Source organism: Anomalospiza imberbis, chromosome 1, assembly GCF_031753505.1.
Source record: "Anomalospiza imberbis isolate Cuckoo-Finch-1a 21T00152 chromosome 1, ASM3175350v1, whole genome shotgun sequence".
Taxonomy (NCBI): Eukaryota; Metazoa; Chordata; class Aves; order Passeriformes; family Viduidae; genus Anomalospiza; species Anomalospiza imberbis.
Genome location: NC_089681.1, coordinates 147,067,607 through 147,081,875, shown reverse-complemented (window position 1 = coordinate 147,081,875; position 14,269 = coordinate 147,067,607). Strand labels below are relative to the sequence as shown.

General features: G+C 37.2%; 1 protein-coding gene and 1 long non-coding RNA gene across 2 annotated transcripts in view; one reads left to right on the top strand and one right to left on the bottom strand.

Moving 5' to 3' along the window:
• Positions 1–12,256, top strand: part of LOC137463949 (sodium channel protein type 5 subunit alpha-like) — a 40,885-nt gene extending 28,629 nt beyond the window's left edge. Inside the window, exons 18-28 of the mRNA XM_068175297.1 lie at positions 308–454; positions 1,574–1,694; positions 2,775–2,929; positions 3,595–3,768; positions 3,992–4,099; positions 5,550–5,828; positions 6,419–6,472; positions 7,411–7,552; positions 8,092–8,192; positions 8,607–8,877; positions 10,459–12,256. Of these exons, the coding sequence (XP_068031398.1) occupies positions 308–454; positions 1,574–1,694; positions 2,775–2,929; positions 3,595–3,768; positions 3,992–4,099; positions 5,550–5,828; positions 6,419–6,472; positions 7,411–7,552; positions 8,092–8,192; positions 8,607–8,877; positions 10,459–11,657 (2,751 nt within the window). The 3' untranslated portion in view covers positions 11,658–12,256. The remainder of the gene's footprint in view (positions 1–307; positions 455–1,573; positions 1,695–2,774; positions 2,930–3,594; positions 3,769–3,991; positions 4,100–5,549; positions 5,829–6,418; positions 6,473–7,410; positions 7,553–8,091; positions 8,193–8,606; positions 8,878–10,458) is intronic.
• On the bottom strand, positions 5,593–5,933 carry LOC137463960 (uncharacterized). Its single transcript, XR_010994037.1, has 2 exons — positions 5,811–5,933; positions 5,593–5,655 (listed from the first exon to the last, which is right to left on the bottom strand). It is a non-coding gene; the product is annotated as an uncharacterized lncRNA (long non-coding RNA).
• Positions 12,257–14,269: the final 2,013 nt, after the last annotated feature.

The window sequence follows — 14,269 nt, the reverse complement described above, 5'->3', positions numbered from 1 at the left end:
TAAGTTCTGTTTCAATCACAATTGTCATTCTGGTCTCACAATTTCCCATTTGAATTTCCCTTTTAATTCCTATGCAAGAATTCTTATTTAAGTTTTGAATAGATCACTAAAATGCCTTCATTTTCTGTGCTGGGGAGAAGTTCTATCCTTAGGTAAAATCAGAGACTCAAAATGATCCTTTCTTATAAGTCTTGTCTGGAGATTCCCACTTTAAATGAAACTTATAGCTTATTGGTTTTTCACCTCTGACTTGTACACTCCCTAAAAAGACAAAAGAAAGCCCCAGTAATCCACAGTTTAATTTCAGGATGAAAATCACCTCAGGCAAAGGGGAGACAGAGCAAAAAATTCAGGAAGCTCGAGTAAAGGATCAGGATTCTCCTCTGAAGAATTCAGTGTGCTTTATTTAGGAAATGACATGAAGGGTGAACTCTCATCACCAGAAGAAAAAGAGGTAACAATTTTTTTTTTTTTAGTGATGTTAATTTTCCAATACTGGTCAAACACAGGCATATTTCTGTTCAGGGATTTACCAAGAGAGAAGTTTAGTGCCAGAAGCAGCTCTGAACTTGCAGTACCTGGTCTGGCAGGACAAGAGCTAATACTGGAACTGGAATTCTGTGAGCAAAATCAAGGTTTTCTAGGTATTTATTTTAAAGAAAAATATAAGTATAGGAAATAGAGTGTATAGAAATGGGAAAACTATGATGTAACTTTGGTAGTAATGATGAATAATTTATAAAATACTCTGATACCTTCCATTTATTAAATTCTGACCCCACAAAAAAGGAGAATTTAAAAAAAAATTAAAAAAAAATTAAAGAGAGATAAGCTTCCATGTGGGAAATTCCATCAAGTCTGCCTGTGTCCTAAGTATCTTGGATTCAAGAAACATAATGTTTGAAATGAGTTTCTCTCTATGTCATTAATGATAGTTGTTACCAGTTTAGAGTGATTTTAAATTAATTTTGAATGTAGTATACATTTAAAGAAGTAAAAACCAGCATTATGGAAACATGTAAGAACAAAATAATAAAGTAAGCAATTGCTAACAAACTGCTGACTCATAACATTGACTTTGGTTTAATGGGATGGCAAAAAGCTTTGTAATCCTGAAGAATACAGGGTATGATTCCAATTTCTGCTTCCTAAATACTGTCATGGGTGCTCAGCTCCTGGCATGATAATGGATTTATTTATCTGAGTCTCCTGTGTGAATACATCTTTCCATGATTTCATGGTTTTAACCCAAGTAATTTCTCCTCTTTTGAGAACTACATTCACTAATATGCAATTTAAAAGCTCTTCAATTTCCCAGCTGATTAGGCAGTTACATCTGGTTCACGTAGATAGATATTGTAATTATAGAGTTTTGTCCTCTATTTGAATGCACCTATTGGTACTTCTAAGCTTATATCTTTTAAAATCGAAAAGTTTATTCCATTAACAACAATACTTGTAATATTAGTACATAACAAAGCTTTAATTTTGAGTTTTATTTGTTCATGGGTTAATTTATTCATTTGGACCCAAATTAGAAAGAATCATTAACTGATATTATGGTGCTCGGTAGCTGGACGGGATCAGCTCTTCTGAAGTCAGCACAGTGGATCTGACAAATCCTGAAGATGTTTTAAAACAGATTCCAGAATTTTCTGAAGACTTCAAAACTCCAGAACAATGTTTTCCAGAAGGTAAGACTCTCATGGTTTTACTACTGGGAAGTGAGAAGAGGGAAAACTCAACTTGTTTCTCTAGTGAGGCTGAGCCAATAGAGTCAGATTATTTTCCGTTAATTTTAGTTATCTGAAAAAAAGCTAAATAGTTGTCCCTAACTAGTCAACACAGAGACTGAGACACCTGAAAAATAAAACTCTTTCCTCTAAAAGCCAAATGCTTCCAAGTGGGACATGGGCAATGGCATAGACCCCATTCTGAAAAATAGGATTGTGAGGTGAGATGAATTTCACTCAGTTCAAAAGCAACCAAGTCAGTCTTTAACATAAGAAAAGTGTGTGGGATCGGGTCTCACATGGCAATGGTCGCCTGGCACACCAAATTTATTAATGCTTTGCAGTGGTTAAAGTATCCCTTGAATAACATTTCATGAACATTCTCAAACAAAGGAGTGAAATAAGCAGAAAAAGCTGCTAAGATGAATTGAATTTCTATAGGGTGATGATTAGAGAATCATAGAATTACTTGGGTTGGAAAGGACCTTAAATATCATCCAGTAATCTGAGGACTCTTGAAATTGTCAGATAATATCTAGCTTTGCAACTTGTTCTAGGGTGTGTTCAATACTTTTATGGTTTCTTCCTACCCTAATTTGTAACAGCACTGGCTTTCACATCAGTCCTGACAAATTTGGTGGCTTTCTGTGCTGTGGTTACAGCATCTCATCTCTGCTTTTCAAAGAGTGTGCAGAAACTGAGAAGGACTTTTGTAATATCAAGACTTTTTCCCATGGCCTTGAAGTTTTGTGTGCCCCAATAACAGGTCAGTGAAAGCCTGTCCAGAGTCTCAGAAATGTCTTGAAATAAAAGAAAGTTGTCCAAAGAGGCTCCACCTACTGTGTATATAAATAGGAGCTACAAGAAAAATTAAACTAGATGTATCCCAATTTTTTTTCTCTCAGTAAAACAGGGAAAACCAACAACCACGATGCAGTAACTGCAGCCATTGACTTTGTTCTATCCCCAGAATTTTCCTGGCCATGCCTTGATATTCACCTGCCTTCCTTCTATGCACTCATTGCTGTCTCTCACTTTCAGGTTGTGCTCGGTACTTCCATTGTTGCCTGGGTAGTGCTGCAAAGTTTGGAGGAGAAACCTGGTGGAATCTGAGGAAAACCTGCTACCAGATTGTGGAACATTCTTGGTTTGAATCCTTTATCGTGTTCGTGATTCTCCTGAGCAGTGGAGCCCTGGTTGGTGTAGCACAGTTTCATGTATTCATGAAGGATTTTTTGCTTTAACTTGCGCCCAGAGAAGTTGTTTTAACCAAAAAACAAAGTGAATATGTTTGAACTAATAAATAGGGAAGAGTCTTCAAATAGCCGTCATTTATTCATCATTTTAATTATTGCAAATATATTATTGATATTATTAAAAATTAAAAGAGAGAATGAGCTAAGTTAAGAATATATGAATCTCAAAAGCTGTTTCTCTTCTGGCTGTATACTGGATTTTTCTCAGGAAGTTATGTCACAATTGTGAAATATTAAGGACATTTTATACCATTAAAACAAACAAGTGATTCTTAATACTTGGGGGAAAAAAGCTTAGTTCTCTTCAATATATAAACTCTACTATATAAATTTCTAAATATATGTGTATATTTTTATCCTGTCCTCCCAGGATTTCATTGTGCAGGAAGGATGCATCCACAGGGTTGTGTTACATAGAGAAAAAGAAAGAGAAGGCATGGGGAGAATTACACTTTTATCAGCTGGCACAGATTTGAGTAACAAATGGTGTTCAGATCTGTATTAAAACAAACTGAATGATGAAGGGGTCTCCGTGTTGCTTGACTTTAAACGTACAAAGTTAATTTCTGATTTTTGCCATTTATCTATATCTATTATGATTTCAGGCATTTGAAGACATCCATATACATAAGAGAGAAAGAATTCAAGCGATATTGGCATTTCTTGACAAAATGTTCACTTTCATCTTCGTGCTGGAGATGCTCCTGAAGTGGGTGGCTTATGGCTTCAAGAAGTATTTCACCAATGCCTGGTGCTGGCTGGACTTCCTTATTGTAGATGTGAGTCCTGCCCTTGCTGTTCCTACACAGCATTAGCTGCAGAATCCCTGATTATTTTCTGGCTGTAAATTCAGACCGTAATCGCTGTAGCAATGGTGTCAGGATATTGTACTCTTGGCACTGAAAGCATGGTTTTGTTTGTTGGTTGGGTTTTTTTTTAACAGAAATAAAGGAAACAGATGGCAGAATGTTGTTAATACATTTCCTTTGTCTTCCCACTCAGGTCTCTTTGATAAACCTCTTTGGCAGCACCTTTGGCCCCATGAAATCTCTCAGGACTCTGCGAGCTCTGAGACCCTTGAGAGCACTGTCACGGTTTGAGGGAATGAGGGTAAGACTCACTGCAAACCAAAGCTTATCAGAACTGCTGAGCACATAACAGGATTGTGACTCATCAAGGTGTCTTTATGAAGTTCACATGTTCACCCTGAGCTCAGTTTAGGAACTATAAAGTGAATTTTTAAAGACATCTTTGGTTGTGCTCTTCCGTAGTTGGGCATTCCTTATAGACTTTCCTGGAGTGAGTGATCCAAGTTGAAATTAAAACTGGCCTAGGTGGAACTTTGTTCCATTGCTGCTCAGACATTCTTGTGTTCCTGCCTTACTGAGATAGGCAAAAATAAAATAGGGAATAAGAACTGTGAGCACAATTATAATTTTTGAAATCTGATAGCAAGCTAACTCAGAGGAAAGAGCCACTTCAATTTTGAAAGATTTTACTGGATTGACTTACAAAAACTGTAGCCTATTAAAAAGTATTTTGCTCAAATTATTGTTTCAAATAGAGTTCTTTCAGAAAACAAAAGTGTTTGTAGAACATTAGATTTTCTATTCCCATCAAAAAAGCAATTTTATTTATTATTTTTTATTCTGGAACTGAGACTGAAAATTCTGTAGTTGCAATCCTGACACTGTGAAGACAGAGAGAAATGTCATTACATTAATTAGTAGAATGTATCAAAATTTCCACGTCTGGAACAAATTTTCATATTGAAACAGGTGTTTTTGTCAAACAAAATATGAAAATGTCATATTTTCTGTCTTGCTATGAAGAATGTGTGTGGAACAGTCTCCAAAAAACCTTCACAAAGCATTTTAATTTTTCTGCTGGTCCATCAAATTTTTCTTTGCTACCTCACAGATGAGTTCGCTGCTGTCACTGTGAAACTCAAAATGTTCCCACCATTCCCTTAACCCTTTTTTTCAAAGCAATCTCTTATGTCTTAGCATACATTTAAAATGTGCATGGATAGTTTTCTGTGGTTGTACAGCACCTAGCACAAGAAATGTACCTGGCTTATGGTTATAGACCCCAAACACTATCATAACCCACTAAAAACAAATTAAGCCAATTACTAGTGGAGAATTATTACTGGTCCTTTTAAAAACTACTTTTGACAGTCTTAAAAATAGTCCTCTGCACTAGTGCTCATGGATGAATCCTTCAGAAATGTTATGTTAATAAAGTCTAAAACAAAGAAACAAATGGGCACTGTCCTATTCCAAAAACAAGAGAAAGTAAAAAATAAAGGATGGACTTACATTTTGGTAGTGGTAAGGTCTCACAGCAGACCAAGAAATATCAACTATTGCTTTGAAAGCCTAATAGATGCTAAAGATATTGTTCAAGGTCCCCCTGCCAGCTGTGACTAGTGTGACTGTGACTATTTACATAGAAAACATCAGGTTTTTGTCTGCAGAGATCTGTAAGTGACTGCTTACAGATACCTGAGCTCATCCTTTTTTCTGAAGCATATTTTTCCTCTCCCTTTTCATCCAAGGTTGTGGTCAACGCTCTCCTGGGAGCCATCCCTTCCATCATGAATGTTCTGCTCGTCTGCCTCATCTTCTGGCTCATCTTCAGCATCATGGGAGTGAACTTCTTTGCTGGGAAGTTTGGGAAATGTGTCAATATGACAGATGAAAATTCTGTATTAGATAACAACATCAAGAACAAAACAGACTGTGGGATGTATAACAACACTGGAAAAATATTCTGGGTCAACGTTAAAGTCAATTTTGACAATGTTGGCTCTGGCTACCTGGCTCTTCTTCAGGTGGTGAGTGCTGCTTGTCCTCAGGAGCCAGCACTTGACAGAGGGGCTTGACCTTTTGTCAATTCCGAGCTCGTCTCTGGGGGTGATGCAAGGAGTGAAATATCCTGCCGAATATACTGCAGCTTGATCCCCCCATGTAACTGGCTGTTCATGCACAAAAATGGGAAAAGGGGGACAGATGAGTCCTTGCCATGACTTTACAGGTGATAAAGTAACATCTGGTGGGCAAGTGCTGTTGCAGCCTCCAGCAGTTTCATGATCCTGAGAGCTGGAGTCCATCTCAGAAGGAATTCTGGGGCAAATAGTGACCTTTTCTGTCAAAATGTGGATTTATTCTGCTATGAGGGTTACATGGCCTTTAGTGCCATGCTGATGAAGGTTTGCTCTGTCAGAATCCTAGGATAAAGTGCTCTGTCTCCCCCTTGAGAGGTTTCATAGCCTAATGAGGCTGAGAATGCCACACAGAGCAGCAGCCAGAGCTGGGTGAACATAACAAAGGCTTTTGCTCCAGTCAGTGTCATTCAAATATTGCAAATTATGTGAAGACTTTCACGGTCAAAGTTCAACACATTTTCCATCATCTCTCATTCCAGGCAACATTTAAGGGTTGGATGGACATCATGTATGCAGCAGTAGATTCACGAGAGGTCAGTCATTGTATTAAAACCATATTTTTGGTGAATGCTGCTGCTTTCTGCAAATGCAGTCAGTATTCATTTTGCACTTCTCCATCTGCTGTTTGTCTGTGCTAAATACTACCAGTAATTATTTTTTGTCAGATGATGTAAACATTTAATCTGCAAATGACTCATCGTATCCTAAAGCTCCTCTGTTGCAATGGGGAAAGTGTTTCAGCTCTAGATCCACCCACTTAAACAGAATAAAGCAGTGTGACTTAGTAAGGAAAGAAATTTAATTGTAGAGGATGTCTTAATTTCATCAGGAGTTCAAAAGATGAAAAGAATTTCTAAAGTATTTTAATATGATAATATTAGCAATTTTATATATGAAAATATAAATAATATATAATATATGAAAATACTAATAATACTACTAATAAAATATGAAAATACAAATAAAATATATTTTCATATATTTATAAGTTCTTGTGTGTTTAAATGTTCTTCTTCTTTGTTCTTCAATTTGAAAAGCTATTTTTCTTCTTCCAATTTTTTTTAAATCATAATAGTCATCACAGAAGTTTTTTGCTAAGAAGAAAAAAAAAGAGCAACAACATATCTAAGCCAAGAATTTTAATGGCATGAGCTTGGAATTTGACTTCTATGTAGTTTGTTTGATTTTTCATATATTGAAAAATTTACAGCTCCTGTTCTTATTTGAAGGAGCCAAACTGGTGCTTCTGCAATGCCTGTGAAAACCATGTCAAGAATATTCAAACAAAATTTTGTGTTACACACTATTGGTAGTTTTAAACTATACCACTTTTGTCACAATTAGCAGTAAGGCTGTAAATCTTAGTTCCTCCTGGAATCAATTTTTGAGAGGAGCTTAAATATGAAGAATATTCTCAATTGGGCCCATTCTGCTGTATTGTTATTTCTCAAGTTGCTTCTCATTCTTGCAGAAAGATGATCAGCCAGAGATGGAGAACAACCTCTACATGTATCTCTACTTTGTGACCTTCATCGTCTTTGGGTCTTTTTTCACCCTGAACCTCTTTGTTGGTGTAATCATTGACAACTTCAACCAGCAAAAGAAAAAGATAAGTGTATTGGTTGTGTTTTAGAGAACAAGGTCCTATACATGGAATCTAAATCTTCTCTTGGCATTTACCAGAACTTTAATAATTATGTTACAAGAAATAACTTTCTCCTTTCTTTTTCCCTGTAACCTGAACACCTAAATCTTCCCCAAACATTTCAAAGCCTCTTAAAATTTCACTCATTTTGGGAAACTCAACATGACAAGAGACTCATTATTTAGAAAGTGGTCAGCTACAGATGCTCTGAGGGATTTGGATATTCACCAAGCCCAGCGCGTGGGAAGCCAGGGAAAGATTTGATCCTGTCCATGTTTTTTGTTTGCATGCCTTTTGAGTGAGCTGAGTTTCACGCCAAAGCTTCTATTCGGTGAATGGCTGGTTTGTGCCACTGATTTTTTGGACACAGTTACATGATATAAAATAAGAGCCAGTAACAGCAAGGTGTGGAAAAGGAAGGAATGCCGGTTTCCAGCATTTTAGACATTTTAAGTGCAGTAGTTATGCTCTTCACCAAATAACAGTGACATTTCTTTGTATACTTAGGTGGAGAAGATATCTTTATGACAGAAGAACAGAAAAAATACTACAATGCTATGAAAAAGTTGGGATCCAAGAAACCTCAAAAACCCATTCCAAGACCCTTGGTAAACTGAATTCTTCACTGGGAAAATGTATTGCAAAAATGCAATTTAATTCACTGGACAGTGCATATATTTATATATTGCATATAAAATATTCTTATTGTCTCTATGTTGATACACAGTGCTCTAAAGTCAGTTCCACACCAAAAAGCTGACTGAATTATTTTACAGGTTAAATATTTATTAAGTTATCTGCATAAATATTATGGAGCTTTATATTCTTCTTGGAAGTGATAAAACTTTAGAATGGGAAGGGATTTTTAATGTAATTTTTGTACTCTCCTTTCTCCAATTTCTCCAACTTCATTGTAGCTGAGTGACTTTGAGACATAAAAATTGGAAATGTTGGAAACATGTATGGATGGGTACTTCTTATTTTCATAACTGATGTCAGAAGTATTTTTTTTTCCCCTCTAGAACAGATATCAAGGTTTCCTTTTCAACATTGTAACATCCCAAATGTTTGATGTTGTCATCATGGGTCTCATCTGCCTCAACATGATCACAATGATGGTGGAAACCTATGAGCAAAGTGAAACGAAGACAAATGTCCTCAGCAAAATCAATATACTCTTCGTTACCATCTTTACTGCAGAATGTGTGCTGAAATTGCTGGCTCTGAGGCAGTACTATTTCTCAAATGCCTGGAACATATTTGATTTAGTTGTTGTTATTATGTCACTTGTTGGTGAGTAAAATTGTCTTGAAAATTCTTTTCTATATCAATTATTATTCTTTTTAGAAAGAAAAAAAGATTAGTTAAAATTAATTAACTGCGTATAGTCATTGAAATGTAAGTCATAATACTATAAGTTCTTAAGGAAAAAATAAGCAATCCCCCTCAAGATTATATTAAATAATATTAAATGAGATTCAAGCATAATGAACAGGTAAACTTTTGGTATTTTCTTAATAACCCTATAAGCTTTAAAACTTTATTTATACCTTTGGCTATTTTGCTTTAAATTTATCTAACAGCTTTTATCCTTAAATAATATGTCTGCACAGTATAAATATATACTGTGTATATGTGTATATATTTATAATGTGTATATATGTGTATATATTTATAATGGTTCTTTATTTTTTTCTCATCTGAAATACAGAATGAATAACTCATCATCACAGTATCACATTACATGATAATTTCCGTTATCACAGATTTAGTACCAACTAAGAAATACTCAATTAGATCAATTATTGGGTTTTGTCATCTGTGTTTTTGACAGATGACTGAAATATATAGAAAAATAGGAATATAATATATAGAAAATTAGGAATATTCTATACATATTCCAGGAATACTGGAATATGAATAGAAGAGGAAGACTGGAATTAGAGTATAGCTTGTAGAATTCTGTTTCTCTAAACAACATTGCTGACTGAAAATAAGGGATCTCACTTTGTAACATGATAGAAAAGGTCACCAAAAATGTATTAGCTTTTACTTGAAGGGATTGCAATGGAAGAATGGGGCAAAGAGCTCTGTTGCAAATTTGAGCTTACTGCCAATTTAACTATTCCCAGGGCTAGTACTGCCCTAGCAACAGGCATTTAGGGCAAGAAGGATATTTCAGTTCTTTACTATGACTTGTGTCTTGGATAAGTAAGATTCCAGTAAGACTCTGGGTCTTTCTTGAGAAATTAGGTTTCTGGATTGTAAATACAGAAAAACTTATCCAAGATAGATACAGTTAGAAAAGACAAGCCTCTTCTAGTGCTACTAGGTGTCATTTATTTCATTCAAACAAAGAAAAAATAGCATCCATGTGTAGCTCTGTCCCTGAATGAACCAAAAGCCATTGTAGAAGGGCATGTACAGCTTCTGTGTTCATCGCTCTGTTTGCTTCTACACATCATGCCTATATTATCTAAATGATAACCATGACATTGCATTATATCATGTGTCAGTATTTGAAGACAAATGTCGAAGGTAATTTGAATCTGCTGAAATATTCATGCAACCAGGGTCAAAGAAAACCATCAGTCATCAAGTGTCAGCTGATACAGATATTTGAAGTTGTGCACAGAAAGTTCCTTGTCATCTTTTGTGCAACAGTGACTGTCCTCTGATGGCTGAAGAATGTAGTTCATAATTGCTGATTTCAATAACTATTATTTCAATTCAGCTTCTCCTAAAAGTTATTCTGGTAGGGCTTAGCAAACACACATCAGATTTTTTGAGCTGTGAATATATTATCATTCCAGCCTCTTTACTAGTTAAGAAAAAAGATTATATTCTAATGAGTTGTTATCCTCTCCTTTTCAGCCTTACTGCTTTCCAGCATTGGCAAAGCCTTTGAACATTTCTTACCACCCACACTCTTCAGGGTCATTCGCTTGGCCCGGATTGGGCGAATACTGAGACTCATCCGGGGAGCCAAAGGAATTCGAACTCTGCTCTTTGCTTTAATGATGTCCCTTCCTGCTCTGTTCAACATTGGCCTCTTGCTGTTTCTGGTCATGTTCATTTATGCCATTTTTGGCATGGCTAACTTTGCCTATGTGAAGATGGAAGGTGGCATTGACGATATGTTCAACTTCCAAACCTTTGCTAACAGCATGCTCTGTCTCTTCCAAATCACCACATCAGCTGGCTGGGATGGTCTTCTCAGTCCTATTTTAAACACTGGGCCACCATTCTGTGATCCAAACATAAATGGTACAGTGGGTGAATGTGGTAAACCTGCCATAGGTATTATTTATTTTGTAAGTTACATCATTATATCATTTCTCATTGTTGTAAACATGTATATAGCCATTATTCTGGAGAATTTCAATGCTGCCACTGAGGAAAGTGCAGAGCCTTTAGGGGAAGATGACTTTGATATCTTTTATGAAATCTGGGAGAAGTTTGATCCTGAGGCAACTCAGTTTATAACTTTCTCTGCACTTTCAGACTTTGCAGATGCTCTGCCCAAGCCCTTGTGTGTACCAAAACCAAACAAAGTTGAACTCACAGCAATGGACCTGCCTGTGGTCAGTGGGGACAAGATACACTGCTTGGATATCTTGTTTGCTTTCACCAAGAGGGTGTTGGGAGATTCTGGGGAGCTGGATACTCTGAAAGTACAAATGGAGGAGAAATTCATGGCTGCCAATCCGTCAAAACAATCCTATGAGCCAATATCGACTACGCTCAGCCACAGGCAAGAGGAAGCGTCGGCCACGGTGATCCAGCGTGCCTACAGGAGTCACCTGCTCCAGCGCTCCCTCAAACAGGCTTCCTACCTGTACCAGCACAGAACTGGCAGCTCTGACATTCTGGGAGATGCTGCTCCAGAAAACGAAGGACTCATCGCATCTATGCTGCGTGCAAATTATTGTAGGAGTCCTAACAGGTCTGAAACGTCGTCCTCAATGTCCATCCCTCCATCGTATTACAGTGTCACAAGAGAGAGTAGTGGCAATCTCGTGGTTGAGAATGGAGAAATAACAGGCAATCAACAATCTCCAGACATTAAGTAGTTAACTGGTGTCAAAGCTATTAAGAATATTTTTACACTTTCACAGAAGATAATATTGTAAATACATGTCAGCAGAGGCAGCCTCCCTATAACACCAGGTCTGTTGGTGGTGATCAGTTAATTATGGCAGCTGAGAATTGTGGCCTTTGGCTCTGCTGTGCTCAGTTTTCTTCAGTATTTTCCTATTCAGAGAAAGGTTTTGGATCTGTCTGATTGATGCCATCTCACTGCAAAGAGGGTCCCACAGTACCTGGGTGCTATGACATGTTCACAGTAGTGACAGGCAATCTCAGCTGATATTTGCCCTGTACAGGAAGCAGCGAAAAGTCCAAGCACCAATGGATCTACTGGAGAAAAGAAAATGAATGTCAATATGAGTATAAATTGAGGAATGGAAAGGAGCTAAAATGTATTCCATTCCTAATTGCTACTATCATTATAAACCTGCTTAGCAAATCGCTGATGATTTTTAAATTTTTTTTTATGTTTGGGGACAGATGTGCCACAAACAAAGACCCTGCATGATCCACAGATATTCCACAGTGTAGTGGACTTCCCATATGATTGATGACAGAATAAACCATGGCATGTATGTTATCATAGTTGTGTTACTGAAGTTTAATGAAATAATAAATATAACTCTTAGTATTAAACAAGTCATACTGAGCAGAGCAAAACCTTGCTTTATGTTTTGCCTGTGAGGATTATTTTTTTAACCCAGTTTCCTCTGGCAGTGAGGTGAAGGCAGCTGTACCATCAATCACTCCATAAAAATTTGTATTTATTGCATACTTTCCTCAAACTTCTCCTAACAGTTGAGTTTTGTGTTCAAGCTCATTCTTGACAATGTGGCAGAGAAGAGAAACACAAATAACACTGGCTGGAAATTGGTAGTATCACTTCAGCCACCCCTTAGACACCAGAAACCAAGGCTGGGGAGCTCCACATGGGACCCATCAGAGGCATCCTTGGTCATGGTGATGAACATCATCTGTGGTCATGGATGTGTCCCTTTGGGAGGTAGGAGCCGTTCTCTCTCCTGCCTGTGTTTCTCTAATGGGAGAACCAACCTTCTCTCTCCTGCAAAGGTTGGAAGAGATCAACTTATGAGTAATGCAGGCAATTAGGAAACCTGGGTTGAAATACTTGTGTCTAGGGTTAACGTAAGCCTAAGGATGTAATCACAAATTCTACTTCTCATGGAACTACATGTGCAGATGGGCTCTCATGGTTTCTCATCTCACCACATTTTCTTTATGAATTCCTTTATCTTCATGTCCTCATACTTCGGGCTTCTCAGAAAAACACGTACCCAAACACTACTTACCCTTCTGTCCTGTGTACATTTACTTTGAAGATACATCCAGCTGATGCACTTTGCTGTCTAAGGACTGTTGTGTTTCCCTTTGTCACATACTAGATGTAGTCACAAATTACCCCTGACATTTTAATTTCTTATGTACACTAATGTCTTTAAGGTTTAAGATGCTTTTTATTTTTTCTTAGTTGCAAGGTTGCAGCTCTGTGATCACTGTTGGGTTTGGCAGGTTCTGGCAAGGGTCGGGTGAGCTTTTCCCTCCACACTGATTTCAACCAGAAAAGAACCCAGTGACTGAGTGGGACCTGCTGTGCACTTGTTTGCAACATGCAGCAAGTTTTCTTCTCTCTCTTGAATGTCCCTTCTCTCTGGTAGCAGTTATATTCTTATGTCTTGTGTTGCCTTCTTCTCCTGTCTTTTCCACCTCTTCAGATTGTGAGCTTTTTGGACAGAAATTCTCTTTTATTATGGATGGTAAATTGCACCTAATAACGAGACCTTGTTTTCAGTTAATAATGTCTGAAGATTGATGCAAATAAATAATATTTATAGTACCTTTTAGTTTCATCTGTGGTATTCCCTTAACTTCTCCCTAGCCTTCCATGGTAGCACCTTTAATTAGTTTTGACTAATACTTCCTCAGATTTTAATGTAGATGCACAGTGAATCTGTGTTATACCAGAAAAGGCTACAGCTATGTGCCTTTAGGACCCAGGGATTCTATTCCTTCAAATAAAAAAGAAATGTAACAACTATTAAAAAATTAATGAAATTAAATGGATTTATCTGGCTAAAATAATTTTTAACCACTTTCACATATGAACAACGCCAGCTGAGGAGCTGACTACGTGGCACTGGTGGGATGGTGTTTCCCAACTCCAGCCTGTTCAGTGTCAGCTTCCCAAGACATGCAGGATGCATTGAGGAGCAGTAATGAGCCTCGTGGATTTGGGTGTGCCTAGGTATCACATCCTCCCAGGAGATTGTATTAAACACATCCATATCTAAATGTGGTGTGATTCATCTTTGCCAGTTTGTGTGCCAGGAAGAAGTAATTTTTTATTGTAAGAGCAGTTTATTGTTGGTCAGATATATACAAGCATCACTGATGTCCTTCTGTCTGTAAAGGCCAGAGCCAAAGCTCCACCAATGTAGGAGATCAGATGCCAAAGTTCATTTGGTACCCTAAGTGAATTGTTTGTTGGTGTAAGAAATACCCTCTAGGGTGAATTTTACCTTCTGCAGAAACTTTGAGTCTAGGTGATACTATTTTAGGGAAGACAGTTCCCTTGCCA